This window comes from Mus caroli, chromosome 7, assembly GCF_900094665.2.
Source record: "Mus caroli chromosome 7, CAROLI_EIJ_v1.1, whole genome shotgun sequence".
NCBI classification, from domain to species: domain Eukaryota; kingdom Metazoa; phylum Chordata; class Mammalia; order Rodentia; family Muridae; genus Mus; species Mus caroli.
This window is the reverse complement of record NC_034576.1, coordinates 92,518,482-92,537,813: the sequence shown is the minus strand read 5'-3', so window position 1 is coordinate 92,537,813 and position 19,332 is coordinate 92,518,482. Positions and strand designations below refer to the sequence as shown.

Genomic DNA, 19,332 nt, shown 5'->3' with positions numbered 1-19,332 from the left:
GCGGGAAGGGGCGGGGCCCCTCTCCTGCTGTAAGGGTCAGGCCCCCGCCCGCGGCTTGATCCTCTCTCCCTTGCTCGCTCCAGAGGCGCCCCGCCCCGCTTGGCTTCCCGGCGCTCGGCGTCCTCCCACCCGGATCCATTGCACGCTGTGGCCAGGCGGCGATGGAGCCCAGTGGCTCCTGCCCAGCCAACCTGCTCTCCTCTTTCAGGTGAGACGTGCTCCCACATCCATGCCCCTTTCACGTCCTTCCCCTTACAGCTGTCACCTCCGGCCCCGTGGTCACCTCTGTATCAAGCAAAATAATGAACACAAAGAACACGGTATTTGGGGTTTACACAGATTGTGGCTTTAAATCCTGGCTGTGTGACCTTGAGCAAATTGCCCAACCTCTCCGCGTCAGGTTCCTCATCCGTAAAGTGACTTGGGAGGATTAGCGATAAAGCCTGAAAGGCTTAGAGCTGGTGCCTGGTACAGCGCGAGTTCGCAGAAAATTTCACCCCTAGCCAGTGGGGCTGGCGCCCCCCCCCCCGGCCCCGCCCCGCACTCGGCGCGACCTGCGCCGGGAGCAGCCGGTCTCCAGCCCCGGTGGGGGAGGCGCTCCGGAGCAACAGAGCAGCCGATGGGCTCGCGCTCCGATTTCCTCACCGTACGAAATGAAATTCCACAGGGGGATTCGAAAGGAAATGAGGCCGGGACGCTCCGTGCTTCTCGGCCCGCCGCCCTTCCTGTCTCGGGGACACGGTTTCTAAATAAGGTTGGGAGGGTGAGAGCGCGGGAGGGAAGAGGCTTGACCTGTGCACCCGAAGCGAGGAAGGCGCACAAGCCACAGGGACGCCCCTTCCCAGACCCGGGACACCCTTCCCCTGCATCCTGCACGTTTTTCGTTCCCGTTCTTGCTCTCCGTGGCACTCTGGGGGGCGGCAGATGTTTCCACCCGTGTTCCAATCCAGCTTCTCTCCTCTTCACCCACAAAGAAAGGACTTTGTATTGGGTCCACCTTCTCTCTGCTTCCCATTTGGCCAGTGGAACTCTCAGCAGGTGATTTCCCAAACCATGTACTTGTTACTTGGTGAGACTAATAGGAGCCTCCAACGGGCCACGCAGTAGGCCAATTTCTGAGTGAAGTCCATGCTCTCCTGTCACATAGCGGTTCTCAGTACCGGAGGTAATGCCTGCAGTGTAGATCATCTAGCACAGTGACCGATGAATAATGCTCGATAATAACTCGGCTGTCACTTTTTGTTTATATCTGGGACAGATCGTGAAATGTAGATCATAAGACTACCCCTTGCGTATCGGTCTCATGCTAAATTCTGAGGATACTGGTAATAAGTAAAGGGATTCCTCCCCTCTCCTTCAGTTCTGTTTGCCTAAGCCCCTGCCTGTGTTTTTCTGAGTTCTTTATGCCTTTCCATTTCAGTTAGTCTTCTGGCACACAGCTGAGGTAAGGTATAAATTGGAAGGATACATGCACTCAAATTTTGTAGCTTTAGCTTTCTTATTGTTGACTGGACCTGGTTGAGGGTAAAGAATGGAATCGGCTGTTTTGTGTATTTGCCTCTGTGCCTGGAACTGGCATATAAAAGCCAGTCATTTCAAGTCATTGTCATAATCTGGTAAAGAATGTTTTGGCCCTTTAAGTAAACTGGGGAACTGAGGCTAAACCAAAGCAATAGTTAGCAATGATAGGACCCACCAAATCAGAGCCCAACCTTTTTGAAGCTGGAGGGCAAGATTCCAGGAGTTCAGGACCAGGTTGAGTCCTCTGTATACAGGTGGCACTGGCTTATAGGATTGCATAAATGATCAGATGAAAAAAGCAGTGACCTATTCATTGTTTGAGAGGAACAAATTAGATGAATAGATTAAATTGATATGTGATCCCCATTTTCTAGGATCACATAGGAGACAAATAAAACAAACACACTGGGCATAGTAAGCCACAGAGAGCCATGAGCAAATTGGAGGTGGAGATAGCTGAGTTTGGAGAGCTACTCAAAGAGATGACCTGCAAGACTGTGAGCTACTTTACAGAGTGGGTTAGGAGTGCAGCTGGAACATCGCCTAGGGCAGGGTGTCAGGGTGTCAGGGTGTGTGTGTGGTTTATGAAACAGTGAACTTCCTGAAGTCAAGGAGGATGATGGGTCTGTTACTCACAGAGTGCCTGGCAAATAGGCAGGACATGGTTGGTGCTGGCTGAAGGGGCACTATTATCGAATCAGTAACAGACTTCATAAGAAACCCTATTCTGCACCAGCGTTCCTTGACTTATACTCATTGTATTTAATTATTTGCAACCATCTGAGAAAGGTCAGACAATCTGACCAAGGTGCCTCACTGTGTAGCAGAGAAGGACTCACTTGCCCATTTGCTCTGGTCTAAACCCTGTGCCCATGTTCCTGTTCTCAAAGAGGAAAACGCTCAGTTCTCAGTCTCGTCTACCACTCAGGATGACCTTTCCTGGGGGGAGGGGGGTCCTGACCTCTTTTCCCAGGCCTGGAATCTCCGCTTAAGCATATCTGAAGCAGCGTGTCTCCTCTGAGAACACATGAAGAAGCCCCCTTTCCATCAGACGCTCGCTCTTCCTGTCAACAGCTTTTCTTTCTAGCCAGGGAACTCATCACAGGTATTTTCCAAAAAAAGAAAGCCAGGGGAATCACATTTCAGTCTGAATGTGGAGAGAAAACAAAGAGCAGGACTTCAAGCTAAGTCTGAATGGCCCCCTGGCCTCCTTCTCATGGAGTTGTTCACACGGTCCATAACCTCCTCTGGTATCAAATACAGTGTGCTTGTCTTTGTTACAGAAAATACTTCTCTGAGGGATTCGAGCAGAGAGCTATTGCCCGGTGACAGGCACAGTGTGTCTGAGAGGAAAAGATAGACATGCAGGACAAGAACCTTCAATTACCCTAAAGTACAGGTCACCAGCCCCTAGTGACTCTGTCCCAAGTGCAGGGCAATTTCCTTGGTCCAGCCTTCTAGTTTTTAGGATGCAAACCCTTTGGAACGGCAACAAACATGACTTCTGTGGGTGGCTGGGCAGCTGGAGGGCTCAGTATTTGCAACCAAATGAGAGGCTGGGATGCTGTGAACTCCTGTGATGTGTTCCGTTTTCAACCTGCCATTTCTGCGCTGATATATTTGTGTAATGGTGCCTGAGTTAAAAGCTCCATTCGGAGGCCAGCAGTTAGGCTAAAAAGAAAAAAATCTACCACCTAAGGGGCTGGGTGCAGTAAACATGCTTTCCCTCCTAGGGAAAACCTCTTATTTGTAGTTCTTCGCTAACCCAATTAAATGTTGAAGTGGTCACCCCAGAGCCTGCTTTTTATTTCCCCAGAAACAATCCAGCTAATCCATATTCAGTAGCTTCTAAGAAAAGTCTTATTCCAACCACTCATGAAGAAACCAGCTTCTTTGAATCTAGACAGAACATTTAGAAATCACAAAGAGCTGTCTTGATAGAAAATGCAAGAGAGTGATTCATTATTACCCTGGTTGGTTTGGGAGGGGAAATTCACTGGGATTAATGCATGTACCTATTGGGAATTTACTATGGCGCCATCAAGCTCCCAATTTACATTGGGAGACACCAAGCCACATCCCATCAGTTTACAAGTAGCTTGGGCACTACATTTACACCCAAACTAATTATAAAACAAAAACATGCATGCTGGGTCAGGTGGAAGAGAACTTTAATCCCGTTCCAAGCTGAGCAATTGTTAGTCCTAAAAGACTAAGTAACTGCTATTAAAAGGCACAAAGTCCCTTCTTAGTCCATTGTGTTATTAGCCTGCATATAATTATCACCACAGGACTCTTGATGCCAGGTAATCAAGACCTGTTCCATCCACCATACTTTTAACAAGTATGAGAGGAAACATTGGAAATTCTTATTAGTGGTAATGATACAGTAAACAAATGGGCACCCACTAATGTCTGTGGGAGGCTAAACTTAATGCAAATGTACCATATGCCTCCCCAGGCTAAGCTCATCGCAGCGTTCACTTTCACAGCATCAGCTCATATATAGTAACTGGTTGTTGTAATTGGAGCTGGGTACTTGGACAAGGTATATAGCCATATACAAGATGGCCCCTACATTAAGGTGTTTAGAGTTCACAGTCACATGAGATCAAAAGAGAAACACATTTCTTTCTGGTTGGTGCTTTTTCTTGGCCTCCCTTAACTTCATCCACTTCCATTGTTATGCACAAAATTCTGTCTGTCTTCTAAGGCTACATACCTTGTTTACTCTGTCTCCATCAGAGGCAGTGCCATGTTCTTCATTGGTCCATAGAAGTCACTTAAGAATGTGGGTAGATATAGGAAACTACCATAATGTAGTTAGGTTCTGCCCTTCCCATAACTTAGGTATGATTCGTGGTGTCCAGCTTTTTTCTGAACTCGGTTGACAATCATTTATCTTTTTAAATTTTACTGTGCCTATTCTTAAACACTCTAAGATGAAACATTTGTCTGGGTTGAAATGATGGTTTAAATTAGAGGCAGATGAGTTTATTTGCTTTAAAACTCTAATATTTTCTTATTACTGGGTATTAGCCATTTGAACATTGTCAGTTAAAGTCATTGAGAATTATATGTAGAACAGTACAGATTAAGGCTATCAAGCTGAGAATGGTGTATGTCAGGGGATGATTTCTTGGTAAGGTTATAGAAAAATGAGAAGGAGAGTTTAGTTTTGAGGAATAAGTTTCCAAGAGACCAAGGGAAGGATGGCAGTGAAATAGTAGTTTCAGAAGTACACTCAGTGAAAATGAAGAAGAAATAAAAATAACCAGCAAAGGGTAACCCAGCTACCATTGTACACAGGCACTAGTGAGAAGATAAAGGGATGTCATATCCTCTGTCAAGGGAAGAGGAGGGACTGCTGTGTCCTGTGAAGTCAAAGCATCTTTGCCATTTTACCATTACCTTAATCTGCAAGCTAAGTGTGACCATAAAACGTGTTTGAATGCAGAACTGATACAGAGTGGAGTTTTATCGATTGGTACTGTGTCACTTTGGCTAAACTGGAAGATTCTTTGGCATATTTCAGGAGTGCATGTGAATGCATGTGTGTGTATATGTGTGTGTGTATGATATGTGTACATGCACACTTGTGTATACATATCTGTGTGATGGTGCATTCACCCATGCATGTGTGCATGTGTGCACGTGTGTGTGAAGGCCAGAGGTTGACATCTGATGTCTTCCTCTATTGCTCTTAACTCCTCGTCTTCCTCCTCCTCCTTGTCTTTCTCCTTCTTCTTCATCTGATGTCTTCCTCTGTCATTCTTAACCTTCCTTCTTCTTCCTCCTCCTCCAACTCTTCTTCCTCTTCTTCCCCTCCTCTTCCCCCCCTCCTCCTCCACCTCCTCCTTCTTTTTCTTTTTTCTTTTTTTTATTCTCCCCCCTGCTCCTTCTTCCTCTTCCTTCTTCTTTGAGACATCGCCTCTCAGTGAACCTGGAGTTCAATGTTTAAGCTAGGTTAGCCAGCCAGAAAGCCCTGGGACTCTTCCTCTATCAGTCCTCTGCCTCGGTTGCAGACTTGCCACCCCAGGCTCTCATATGGGTACTAGGGTCTGAACTTAGGTCCTCATGATTGTACAGCAAACACATTAACCAGCAAAATTGTCTATCCTAGCCATAGGCTTGACCACTTTTCTAAGAATTTCCTTCCCTATATCATTCCAGATTAATGGTGACCCTAAGAAAAATTAGTACGACATTGAAAGTAAAGAAGAAGCAGTTGTTTGATGCTCTGAAAGCCAGGTGTAAGAACAAGACAGCATGAACACTCAGACACTGTCACTCACTTGTTGCCACACCTGTTAGCACGCAACAGCAGCTGGATTTGAAGTTCCTCCAAATGCTAGTAAGTAAGCCCTTCTAGTCACTGTTGACAAAGCCTGGAGGTGGCTAAACAGTCTATCACTGTGAGTTCCATTTTGCCCTGGTTTTCACACATGCCACACCCAGCTTCCAGCCTTTCTCCCTGATTGCAGCCCTGGCTGGTCTTAGGTGGTTTCAGGAACAACAGGCAATGTCACACATGGAGTATTTATAATAAACTCTTTATTCTACCTCACTCATAATTCCCCTGACTAATAAGTATATCTCACAAAAATATTCCTTGAATGTTAATACATGGAAACTGCTCCCCAACTTACAGGGGAAGCTGTAGCAAACACATGTGACTTTCCTACGTGGTATACAGAGGATTAGTTATTCATTGGACCTTAGAGCTTTGACCAAGTATGCATCAGATTTTTCTTTGGTGTATGTATGTGCCTGTAATCTGCCTGTTAGACTAGATCCTAGCATCTGCAGCAAGCATTCAATTGACCGAGGCACTTAGTGATTTTACATATGTTATCTTGTTTAATCCACCATACCTCTAGAACAGATATTAAATCTGAATTACTTCTCTCCATCTCCATGAGTCTGAACTGCCTAGTCTGCTTCTCTGGCTCTGTCTTTGTACTGCTCACCTGTGATTCAGTCTCTATACAAGAGTGAGCTTTTAAAACCAAATCTACAGCTTATATTCCTTTTAGATTTAAAAGTTCTCAGGTTTTTCTCATTGCAACTGGAACAAAATTCAACAGGCATAGAAAGAGAGCTCCCTTTTCAGTGACACTTGCTTTTTTATCCTAAAACTTTCTAAGCTAATACCTAGATGTCTTCTCTGCCTAGAATGTTTCCTGTAGTCCTTAGACAGGTGTCGTTGTCTCCAAGATCTTCCCTGGACATTCATGTCTCACCCTTCCCTTTGACCATTTACTCCTTGACCCCATTTTGCTTCTTTCAAAATTGTTCCTCCCCTCCACTCTGAAGAAACTTGCCTGAGGTGCCACAGCAAATGGCAGAAACAATATTCTGACTTGGGCCCATTTGGCTCTGTGGGGTGTGCTTTATCTATTATGCCCCCCTTCTGCCTTTCTTAGCTTTATTTTTCCTGCAGGTCTTCTATGCACCAAATAAATAAAATACCCCATAGGGCGTTAGAACTGAATGGAACATTTGATAATTAGCGATTTCCTTGTGTAGTCATTACAGTAAGGTGACGACTTAGCAACCTACTGATTGAGGTTTCACAGTATGTATTGCTCAGGTAGGTAGAACAGGGTATACATTGTACATCACTGGCTTACATCCTAGTGATTTCCAGGTATCTTGAAACAACAAAAAACCAAAAACCCTGGTTTTGCTTCAGTAGCCCTTGAGCTCTGAGTCTCAAGAACCTGACGGAAGCTGGATGTAGTGGGGAATGCCTGGAAATGTGTGACTGAGGAGGCTGAGGCAGGAGGAGCTAGACTAGCAGGGAGACCCTGCTGCAGAACAAAGAAAAGGGACTGAATTGTAAATGCCTTTTGTTTCCCTGTTTATCTACTTTGTTGTTGAGAACCCAAACCCATGATGTCAATTCTCTAAATTCTAAAACCAGGCAGAGGAATGCCTTTTAAGAAAATGTTTTTCAGGCATATGCCAAGAAAAGACAGGAGCCATTAGCATCTGATAACCAGAGACCTGAAAGTACATTTCCAGATCCGATGCTGCAGAGCCCTGCTTAGCAGATAAAGAAGCTGGGACCCTATGTGACTCACAGAGCAGGGCTAGAGCCACTGTGTGATTCACGTGCTACATCAGTCTGTCTTTCCTTTACCTCCTTTGGGCAAAGGCCCAGCAGGCTGACTTGAGGTTTCAGACAGTACAGAGAGCTAGTAGATGCATTGCCCTTCCTTGTGTGATAGTACTAATGCCCATACATTCATCCACACACTATGAACCAGTGCCCCACTTACCTGCCTGCAGCGACTAATCACTCTACCTCTGCCATCAGCACTCTTTCTTCTTATCAGAAGATTGTTTCTCAGAAAAGTGCTGTGTTTGATTTCTGCTTCTATGGTTCTATTTACAGCTTCATGTTGGGGCAGGCTAACGAGGTCTAAGTTACAGCATCTATACCCCATCAGGGTTAGAGACGTTGGGAGCTCAGAGGATTTCGGAATTGTTGTTACTGCCGAGGTCACAGACTTTCTTATCTCCCAATTTTGCAGATAAGTGATTCAGAGAGAAAGGGGAGTATCAGATAACTGTCTACATTGCTACTGCTAGGATGACAGCATGCAAGGCCCGATCCGAGGGCACCTGACTTCATGGTTCTGTACTTCATTATGCTGTGATGATAGTATAATGCAATGATATCATACTGACCCAGGAAGAGCATCTTCCACAATGGGAATTAAGAAATTCTATTTCCTTTTCAAAATAAAGGCCTGCCACAGTATCTGTCCCTAAGAAGAACAAAAGCAAACATAATATGTCTATGTCATTCTAATAATTTTATGAGAGTTAAGAGGTGGAAATATGAAATTTCTTGCTTTGGGGTTTAGAAAATGCTATTAGTTCTCCCTAGTTCATTTACATGATAAGTGAAAATGTATATATTAATGGTGTGCAACATAATATTTTCATATATTTATACTTAGTGAAATGATAATCAAAATGAAGCTAATTAATAGATCCATAACCTCACATAATTACCTTTTTATATGTGTATCAAAAATACTTAAGATAACTTATCTCAGCAGAGGTCAGGTATATAATAATACTTCTACTAATTATAGTTGCCATGCCATACAGATCTGTATAGCTTAATCATCTTGCATAAGATCTATGTACTTGCATAATATTTTACCCTTTGACTAACACTTCTCCATTGATATAAACATCACATCTTAGCAATGCTCTCTTTCTGTGAGATTGGAGATCTTAGGTTGCATGTGTAAGTGAGAACATACAGTATCGGTCTCTTTGTGCCTGACTTACTTCACTTGTCACAGTGTCCTCCAAGTTCCTACTTGGAGTGTGACAGGATTTCCTTGTATTTTTATAAATCAGACTGCTATTCCATTCCATATGTGTATGATGTTTTCTTCATTACATTCATTCACTAATGGATGCTTACTTTAATTCAATATTTCAGCTATTATGAGCAGTGCTTCAGTCAATGTAGAGGTATTGATATCTCTTTAACAAACTGATTTCATTTTCATTGGAGGTGTGTGTGGTGTGTGTGTGTGTGTGTGTGTACTCAGTGAGTTTATTTAAGGCTGCTAACATGAGCACAGTGGGAGTTGTTTACTGAAATATAACAATCTATCAGTAGCTATACCACGGACAATAACAACCTCTCCCATGGTATCCATTAACTAATTATGGACCTGGCAAGGGGAGCAACTCGTGAGTCCCCCTCTATGTATGATGAAATATTGACAAACCCAGCTTCTGTAAGTAATCACAGCTTCAGCGAGTTTGTGAGTGCAATGGCCATGCCATGCCCAGAAGACACCTTTGCAGGACACCTCTGCAACCTCTGACCCTTAGTGATATTTTTCTATTCCCCCTTCAGTGATGTTCCCTGAACTTTTGGAGGTAGTACTGATATATAGAATACCAGGTATGAGCTCTGTCCTGTAGAGTAGGCATCAAATCAAATGAGAGGGTAATTGGTTGCCACTATAATTGTCATGCCACCATTGCATTGTTGGGCATATCTTGCCAGCAAGTCATTACTGGAGTTAGCATAGTAAGACTGTTAAAAACTTTTCTTTTCCAGAAGTCTACATAACTCCTTTCAGCACCACAAAGTTAGACAGCAAGGAGGACTGTTTTAGCTCAGTTCCAGCTTGCAAAAAATCAAAATCTTGCAACCCCAGTATGTGGTGTCATCAGAAATAGGGTCTTATGATCATATCCTGGTGGACAAACAAGAGCATTGTTCATTTTATAAGGATTATGCCCAAAAATTCTATTACTCAGATAGATGTCAAAATATTTCCCTAGTGTTTAATAGTTCCAGGTCATAAATTTGACTCTTTATTTAGAGTTTTTGTTTTCTAAATAAGTAAGGATCTCATTTTACCGTTACTATATGTATATTTATATTTTACAATATAATTTATTGATGAGACTTTAATTAAAATTCTTCATCTTTGACTTTTGGAAAACTGATTATGCTTTCAGGAAGTTCTATTTCTATTTAACCTATGAATTTTTTGTTTTTGTTTTCATTTTGAAAAAAAATCATATTTCTCCTTTGGCACAACCCAAATGGCCTGGTGCCTCCAACAGATGCAGAAATGTAAAAGCCTTAAGTCCTCCAATTCCAGGTTATTACCCCTGGGAGTACTAGCTGTAATGCCAACACGGATATACTATTTTGATACTAAACACATTTCTCAGAAACTCAGGCAGCATGCCATTTCACGGAGCTAGTTCCCACGGTGTGGAATCCCCACTGCCGTCCTTCAGCCTAGGCTTTGTTGGCTGTGGAGAAGAATTGCTCTGTTTAGCATTGCCTCCCACACGTGTTGGGAAAAAAATACATTCACAAAATCCAAAAGTTATTTGTCTGTTGAGGCTTTCATCCCTGTGTAAATAACTTTCCCATAAGAAAATTCTGCTGTAGGTCAAAACCTGAGATGGGGATTTGTGTTCAAGTGACTTCTTGAGTGTTGTCGAGGAGAAGGCAAGTGAGAAAAACATATTAAAGCACAAAAAAAGATCTTAGCCTTAGATGATGTCTTAGTTCAGACATGGAGTATGCTGAGGGACCAATTACACTACAGAGTGACTCCCAGGCTGTGGTGAGGCGAGCTCACCTTTTGTAACCCTGACATTTAGTCAGCGATCAGGTGTGTGTGTGTGTGTGTGTGTGTGTGTGTGTGTGTGTGTGTGTTTATGTGTGGGTACAAAGCCTCCTGATCAGGTTGGCTCACACCTTATTCAAGGTCTCTTCTTTTTGGCCAAGAACAATTTTCAAAGAAGGGGATACCTGTCTATTATATTGGACAGCATCTTTCCCAGCATCCGAGGGCACCTGCCTAGGTTCAGTGGTTGGTAGAACAGTCTGAACAAGATACCAACCACAATTCTTATACAAGACATAAAATCTCTTAAACATGACTATTGGTTCACCAATCTTAGAGTTCCCAGAGATGCCTCACTATATATTCCTCTCCACAGACTCAATTAGTGAGTAAATAAAGGTAAAAATTATATAACAAAACAGTCTCATGGTTTATAGTAGCTACAACCAAAGTTGATATCCAAACACAGCACTCTATTTCTGTATTCTTCTGGCTTTTATCGAAATATATAACTTTGAATGTTACACCATAAATCATATTTTATATTCATTTATATTATATGATACTGCCACATAGTTCAAGCTTATAGAATGACCAATAGGTGGCACCAGAAACACCACACTTAACGGCAGCTTAGTTTGTGCAATATGTATTTATGTCCTAAAACTTCAGTCTCTTTCAGCATAGGTCTGCCATATTGAAAAGGGATTCATAACATTGACTCCAGCTCCAAACTTGGTAACTTACAGTTCAGCTATTTTGCTATTTGAGTTCTTTCTATGGAGTACTTTGAGTGGGGGTGGGGGTGGGGAAGGATGATAGGGCTAGTGAATTCAGAAAGAAAACATCTATTCATTAGCTACAGGAAGGAAAAACACTGGAGACCCGCATCCTTTAACTTTGAGGTCTCTTGAGTATATAAATGCTGAAGATTATTAGGAAATATTTGAATAACAGGATAAAAAAGTCAAGGATTCTGCTTCCAAAACATGAACTCTATTCTGCACTAAAAACAGACTTGGATGGCAACCAAGTCGTCCAAGGATCGCCCTTGCCGCTATCTGACCACAGGGTTCCACTCTGGAAAAGGGCTTTGAGTCTGGTGTTCATCATTTTCAGATTTGTTTCTTTTGAAGTTTGCACTTTATTGTTGATGAAGGGAAGTAAAGGAGGAAGGGCACTACCTCTTCCAGATTAGTTTCCTTTTTTGAGAAGTCCAGCTTCTAGCTTCTTTCTGAGAGCACACTATTTATTCTAAGGAGCAGGATGAGTTAGTGGGAAAAGTGCTGGGCTGAGCTGGGCTGCAGAGCACTCTGCATTTGCTGATACCTCCCTAACCATCACTTGACCTTCCAAACATATTAAACATTGGGATACTGAGTCCCAGTTACTCAATCTAGTTTCCATGACTACAAGGTCAAGGCTAAAGCTAGGATGTGCACATCGGCTTGCTCTGCAAGTGTGGATTGATCCTTTCCAACTCACCAGGCTTCAAGTTCATCCATAGCTTCAGGCACCTTCCTGCTAGAAATCAGCAGATTCTGAACAGTACGTGTGGAGTGCGATGTCTTGTGTACTGATTGGGACTGGAGGTGTGGCTTGGCACCAAGGTCAATAGGAAGGGAGGGTAAATCTCACTTTGATAACAGTCCAAGGTGGAAGGTGACACCGCTATTATACAATGTGTTAAACAGCCTGGTTCTCGTGTTTTGAGGGAAAAGCAAATACCAAGACCTGATTAGCCTTTCCTATACCTATCACCAGCTTATTATACTGTGAACATTATGTCTCTGGGAGCTTTGGAATGCCTTTCCAAACGAAATGATTCCAAGCTTTGGAATGCCTCTTTACATGGTATACACCCTGCCACCCTGCTAAGCATTCGTCTCCCTCTCTCCCTCTGAGACTCTGTTAGTTTTGCTCTGCTGTATTTACTCCCGCCGCTACTTTTACTGTCATTGCTACTATTAAAATGGAGCCTTATTATGTAGCCTAGGTTAGCTTTGTACATAGTTCTCCCGCCTCCTTTCTCCAAGTACTGGGATTCCTGGTGTATACTTGCTTTTCCCTTTTGACAGCACAGTTGACTGAATGGAGTTTGTTTTACTTTTTACATAAAAGCTAGAAACCAAGCCTGTGGCACAGGTCAACAGAAGCCAAGCCTGGTGGCAAAGGTCAATAGTCCTAAATACCAAGTCAGAACAATGCCAAATTCAAGGGCTTTCTGGGTTATTTAAGTACGTTTGAGACCAACTCCAGACACTTAATGTGATACTGTCTCAAAACGAAAATAAAAAAATATTGATAAAAAGGGTGGAATATGGAGCTCCATGGTAGAGTGATGTCTAACATACATGAGGCCCTGGTTCCATCCCTAGTACCAAAAGGAAAACACAGTAAATCTGTTCAAGGACACATGTACACTATTTTATTACATATATGTATGCATGTGTGTATGTATGTATGTATCCATATATACATATGTTATCCCTAGTACAAAAAAGGCAGTAGAACTGTTCAAGGACACGTGTGTGTGTGTGTGTGTGTGTATCTCCCCACATCATGAACAAGAAAAGTCAGGACAGAAAAAGAAAGGACAATAATCCTAACTTAGGATGTGAAAGGCCCTCTGCTACATCTATTAGATATCTTATCCCTTCATCTCTGAGATGGGAGCTGTGCTGTGTAACGGTTTTGTGGTCAGGAACTAGAGCCAGACAGACCTGGCTTCCCACCAAAGCCTTGATTCTGCCTTACATGTGACTGGACAAATCTATGTGACCTTCCTAAGCTTTGTTTCTCCACTGAAATAACATGCGTAACATTCTTGGTATTGCTCTAGAATAACTGCTCAGTGAAGGTTAACTAACATCATTGCAATCACTCCAATGAGCAGATCTTATCTACTTTATACTACTTGAAAAAATTCAAGGTCCTAAGAAGTTAGACAAAGTTAGTTTCAAGCCAGTTCTGATGTAATGTTTGGGCACCTGTTATTTCTTTTCCCCAAGAACTCATTTCTATCCTAAGAAACCATTGCCATTCCTCTTGCCCTTTATCCCATTTTGTTCTGGAACACATCGTATAAAGGTCAAAGGAGAACTCTGGAGTCAGATGATCTGCTCCAAGGTCTCTCTATGCTACCTACTAGCTGTGTGATCTTTGAAATTCTTTAACTATGTGGATTAGTTTCTTCATCTATCAAATGGTTGATAAAAACATTTGCCACTTGGATTCTGAAAAAAAAAATATGTTAACACAAAATGCTTATAGCATAGTCTGATGCAATGCAAATGTTCAAGTGTAAATTATTCGTGCTCTCCAGGGCTGGGTGGCTGGCTCTGATTTGTCTGGTTGAGAGCGTCCTGCATCCTTGTGCATCATGTTCGACCTAGGACAAGATCAGGAACACTTTCTTATAAAGATAAGATCCAATTTTTTTGGCTTTGTGGCTATGCCATCTCTGTGAATTTTATTCAGCACTGCTGTTATGGTAGAGAATCAGCCATAGGCAGTCCATCAAGAAATATCTATATTGTGTTCTAACTAAGTTGAAACTTAAACACTGGAATTTATTTGATTTTTCAGGTATTATTAAAATATTATTCATCATGAGTCCTTTTTGCAGGTATTTACACATGACCAAACATTTTATAGTTCATCTGCTATTGAAAAACAGGAGCCAGGCTGAAATGGGTCTATCATTGAATGCTTTCTGATTCCTGGTCTGAGAGGTGAACATATGACCCACAAAAGACAAAGTCCTGTTGGGATGGAATTTGTGCCTCTTCCTTTTCAGCCATGATTGTTGATGGAGAGAGAGATCTGACCTATGGTAGAAGAAAATGAGATGAATAGTAAGAAGAATCAGATCCAAGAAGAGCCATCTAATAGAGGAAGAGACACCTGGTCCTGCAGACTTTACCTCTAAATTAGCTCTATTTTGGTTCCATGTGCCCACACTTCTCCCTCACCCACTGATGGCTAAGTGAGATTTTTGTTCAGTATGATTCAGTTCTGGTACCTTGATATAACTTGTTCTCTTCACACTGTTCACAGTTATTAAGAAACCTTTACTTGGCATTTGCTTGGTACTCACCATGTGCCAGGCTGTTAGTACACGCTTTCCCATGTGATCTCTTTCTAAATGTGTTGACCATCTCAAGTTGGCATTGTGACCATAATTTGACCAAGAACACAGACATATTTGTTGCCAGTCCACTTATCCTTTTTAAGGATGTAGATGGACATTTCAGGTCCCTTTTCATGTCCACCTCAGCCTCCAAGGAAGAGAACTGGATGGGAAACTTTGTCAAGGCACACTTAATCCCTCTTCTGGGAAAAAGGGCATGTCCTGATCAGGAATCCTCAGTGCTCCCTTTGGCCCTTTTAGGCAGTGGGGAGTGGCAGTCCTGGAGTTTTTGCCCAGCTGCCTGGAAGAGAGTGGATGAGCAGCTGAGGCTGATAAACAGCCTGGGTTAATCCAGGTTGCAGCTTGTAGTTCTCTTGCAAGACCCATCAAGGATTTCCCTTCAGCAGTATCGCTTCACAGCAGTTGGCTGACTTGTGGGTCCGGACAGCCTGACTCCTGGCTGTGCGTGCGGGTAACTTCAGCAGGTAGAATGTGGTTAACCTGAGTAGACACATGTTGAGCTCTGAGGGGAGAACAGGAAAGCTTGCATACACAGGGCTTTTGTGACAGAAGCTGAGAAGGAAGTCAGGGGAAATAATTAATCCCCATATCCATTTAACAGTCCTCCTCTGGAACATCAGCTCTTTGAGTTTTGGATGGGAGTCAAAGAGCTGCCAAATTAATACTTTGTATTGGACAACTTCTGTGTCTCGTTCCATTTCTTACTAAAGTAGCTGTCATGGTTTATGCTAGGCACTTAACCTACATTACTTTTAATTATCTCAGCAGTTCTGCGGAGTAGATAGAAAATGTCGCCAACTAAAGAGATGAACAGAGGTTAAAACATAATGAAGACTGGGAGGGAAATCTGCCTCTGTTTACACAACGGTGGGGGAGGCTTGTAAAGGAGAGTAGAGGGCCCTGCTTTACTACTGTCAATTGCTCAGACAGGTCAAGACACCAGAGATAGAAATGAAGCTTCGGGACTACACCTTCTCTTAAGTTCTCTGACTGAAAGGAGCGAAGTTCACTACTCTGTGTTTGCTTGAGGTATCATCAGCACATGACTAATACCAGGCCCAAAGCAGGGGAATCAACACATTTGTGTTGATTGCATGAATCAATGGGTCCATGTGTCTGCTTTTAAAAAAAAATGTCAACACCGAGGTCATGAGCTTAAGTTCTTAACTCCACAGTTAAATTCTTTCTGGAATTCTCACCACTTTTGAAATAAACTTTTATTTATGTAATGTTTTAAATTGTGGTTTGTGTGGTATGCATGTGCGTGTGTGTGTGTGTGTGTGTTATGTGTGTGCATGTGTGTTATGTGTGTGGTTTGTGGTGTGTGTATGTGCTTGTATGTGTGTGTGGTGTGTGTGTATGTGTGCTTGTGTGTGTGAGTGTGTGAGACAATGTGCACATGAGGGAAACAGTGACCAGCAAAGGCCAGAAGAGGGTTTTGGATCTCCTGGAGCTGCTGCTACTGGTAGTTGTGAGTCACACTACGTGGCTTCTGGGAACTGAACTCTACAAGGGCAGTGCATGGTCCTAACTACTGAGCCACCTCTTTAGCCCCCATAGTGCTTTGTACTGCAAGAGAGTAGAAGGTTTCCCAGTTTACAGGTTACTAGTAAGGTACTGGCTTACTTAATGTAACCCAAGTGTCTGCAAGAGTTATGCATCTTCCAAAAGTTACTCTCATAGGCCTTCTGCTCACTCAGCTTTTGTGTGTGTGCGAGAGAACAGGTGCATGAGCATGCTCACGCATGTAGAAGCAAGAGGAGCCATCCACCATGACTTTTGAGACAAAGTCTCTCTCTTGACCGGGAATTAGCCACATAGGTTAGGATGGCTAGCCAGGGAAGCCCAGGATTCTGCCTGTCTGCCTCCTCTTCAGCCATGGAGTGCCAACATGTCCTGTCTTTTTAAATGGATGCCCGAACTCGAGCTATCACAGTAAATTTAAATGAATTTTTGTTTTTAGACAAGCTTTCAATAGGTTACCTTGTTTCCCAGGTTAGATCCAATTCCTCATTTTCTGGCCTTAGCCTTTCAGATAGCCAAGGGTATAGGCCTGAGCCACAGTGTCAGCCCTGGAACTTCTGGAGTATTAAATAGAGGAAAGAATCTGACTCCATGGTTTTCATTCAGGCTAGTGTGTGTGTGTGTGTGTGTGTGTGTGTGTGTGTGTGTGTGTGTTGAACCTTAAGTAGACAGTTACCAAGTTTTGTCTGCTGAAAAAGTTAAACAGAGACCCTTACAATGCAGGCCTTTAACAGGGCTGGTATAAGGCAAGAGGGAAAATTTCAGACAGCAGTGGTAGGGGTGGGGGGGAAAGCTGGAACTTTGCCTAGTCCTTGCTTCACAGGCAGAACCCCGGCCCAGTTCCCTTTTGCTTGCTCTGTGGGGCAAGGCTGCATTAGCAAGCTATAAATTCCACCAGTATAAGTATGAGGAATGTGGAGATGAATGTGAGGAAGTCTTTATTCCAGAGGAAAGGGCATGATAGTGGGCCAGCTGGAGATGGAAGACAGAACAGCTCCCAAGTGTGAGCCAGCAGAGATTTGAAATTAGAATCTCGGCTCAGCCTGCATCTGGATTTTAAGAACTGGTTGTAAGTGATAGGGCTGACGAGTAACTGGAAATAAGTCTTCAGAGACCTGAGGTGACACGGGATTGATTTGTCAAGAAAAATTATTAGTGTATTTATCTGATCATTTGAGACAACCTGTCCCTCTGGAAAGAAAAGCATTTTTGGAGGGAATTAAACTCAGCAAAGAAGATTAAAAGTAGCAGAGGGCCCATAAAGATGAGCAGACAGTCAAGTATCCAGAGACAGCCATCTGGGGTTGCCATCAAAGGCAACTTGATAGAGATAGGGAGTGTAAGCAATTGGCCTACTGTCCCGTGTATTGTAGGTGATGTCCTCTCTTCAGACAAATGATTCCTACTCTGGAACTAACAGAGAAGGATCATTTTCCATTAGGAAATGAGTTTTAGAAAGGAAAACTGTTGACGACTGTTTAGAAGATGTGTGCTAGCTGAACATTTGCTGGAACTTATAGAAGGTCTCTGGGTTCTTGGAACGTTAATAGAATGGCCTCTGCTCTTCCCCACAGTTTGACTAAGTGTAAACAAAGGCTTATGTATAAAGGGAAAAAGAATTTAAGGGCAAAGATCCACACCGAAGCTTGCTTTGAGTGGAAGGATTTAAAACTATGCTATTTAGGGAGCTGAAGAGATGGCTTGGCCATTCAGAGCACTTGCTATTCTTGCAGAGGACCTGGATTTGGTTCTCAGAATCCACATCTCAGCTTACTTGTAACTCCAGCTTCAGGGGAGCCTATGTCCTCTTCTGGCCTCCATATGTACCAGGCATACACGTGGTACCCATACCATGTATTCCTTCTATACCATGTAGACATTCATGCATACACATAAAATTATAATAGTTTAGAAACCCACCAAACTGTTTTCTAGACTTCACCTTGTCACAGAGTACATGTGTAACATCGCACATCCATACACACTAGCAGCACTTGTGCCTCCTACAGCAGTACCAGACCACATAGTAGAGGTGCATGCACATAGTTACATTGCAGGCATCTTTCTAAGTTGTTCTTAGGGAGCTGCACAGGTGACTAGTGATTAAGAACACTTGTTACTCTTCCTAAGGACCCAAGTTTGGGTCCCAGAATGTTCCTAGCAGCAATGCACATTGGAGCCCAGCTACAAACATGCAAAGGACCATCAACAATAAGATGGATAAAGAGTGATGACCAATGTATAACTTACCAGGCACAATATGTATGAAGCAAGCAAATACTGTTTGGTTCTTTTAGAGCTAGAAAGGATGCCTGGTTCATCTGTGTTTGTTGGTAAAAGAATGGAGGTGATGTGGAATGGGGGCGGGGAGAGACTGAGAGGAAGTGAAGATGTGAGGGATTTCTGGGGCGCTGGTTGCTTTATTCCTTGAGCTAGAGGCTTATCTAAGGGCTGTATAGTGAGTTGCACATGCTGGAAAGTGGGTCTTTCTGATAGCTCTTACATTTCAGTGAAAAAGCCAAATATGGAGGCAGGCATTGTAGCACACTCTTCCAGTATGCAAGAGACTGGGGCAGGAAGATTGAGAGTTTGAGACCATACTGAACTACACAGCCAGCTTTAGGGTAGCCTGGTGTCTTAGGGTTTCTATTGCTGTGAAGAGACACCATTGCCATGGCAGCTCTTAGAAAAGACAACACTTCATTGGCTTATAGTTTCAAAGGTTAAGTCCATAATGTTATGGCGTGGCGTGAAGCATGGCATCGTGCAAGCAGCCACAGTGCTGGAAAGGGGCTGAGCGCTTTACATTTAGACCCTTAGGCAGCAAGAAGAGACTGAGACTTACTTCCTTCAACAGTGCTAAACCTACTCCAACAAGGACACAACTCTTTTTTTTTTTTTTTTTTTGGTTTTCGAGACAGAGTTTCTCTGTGTAGCCTTGGCTGTCCTGTAACTCACTCTGTAGACCAGGCTGGCCTGAAACTCAGAAATTCACCTGCC

General features: G+C 43.1%; 1 protein-coding gene across 2 annotated transcripts in view; it reads left to right on the top strand.

The window, feature by feature from the left end:
* The first annotated feature begins 47 nt into the window (after window positions 1-47).
* Tmem135 (transmembrane protein 135) overlaps window positions 48-19,332 on the top strand; it is a 248,571-nt gene continuing 229,286 nt past the window's right edge. Inside the window, exons 1-2 of one of the 2 annotated variants that reach the window (XM_021167719.2) lie at window positions 109-208; window positions 5,695-5,875. In XM_021167719.2, coding sequence (XP_021023378.1) covers window positions 5,870-5,875 — 6 coding nt within the window. In that variant the 5' untranslated portion in view covers window positions 109-208; window positions 5,695-5,869. Of the gene's footprint in view, window positions 209-5,694; window positions 5,876-19,332 lie in introns of both variants that reach the window. The other variant, XM_029479324.1, reaches the window with a different exon arrangement.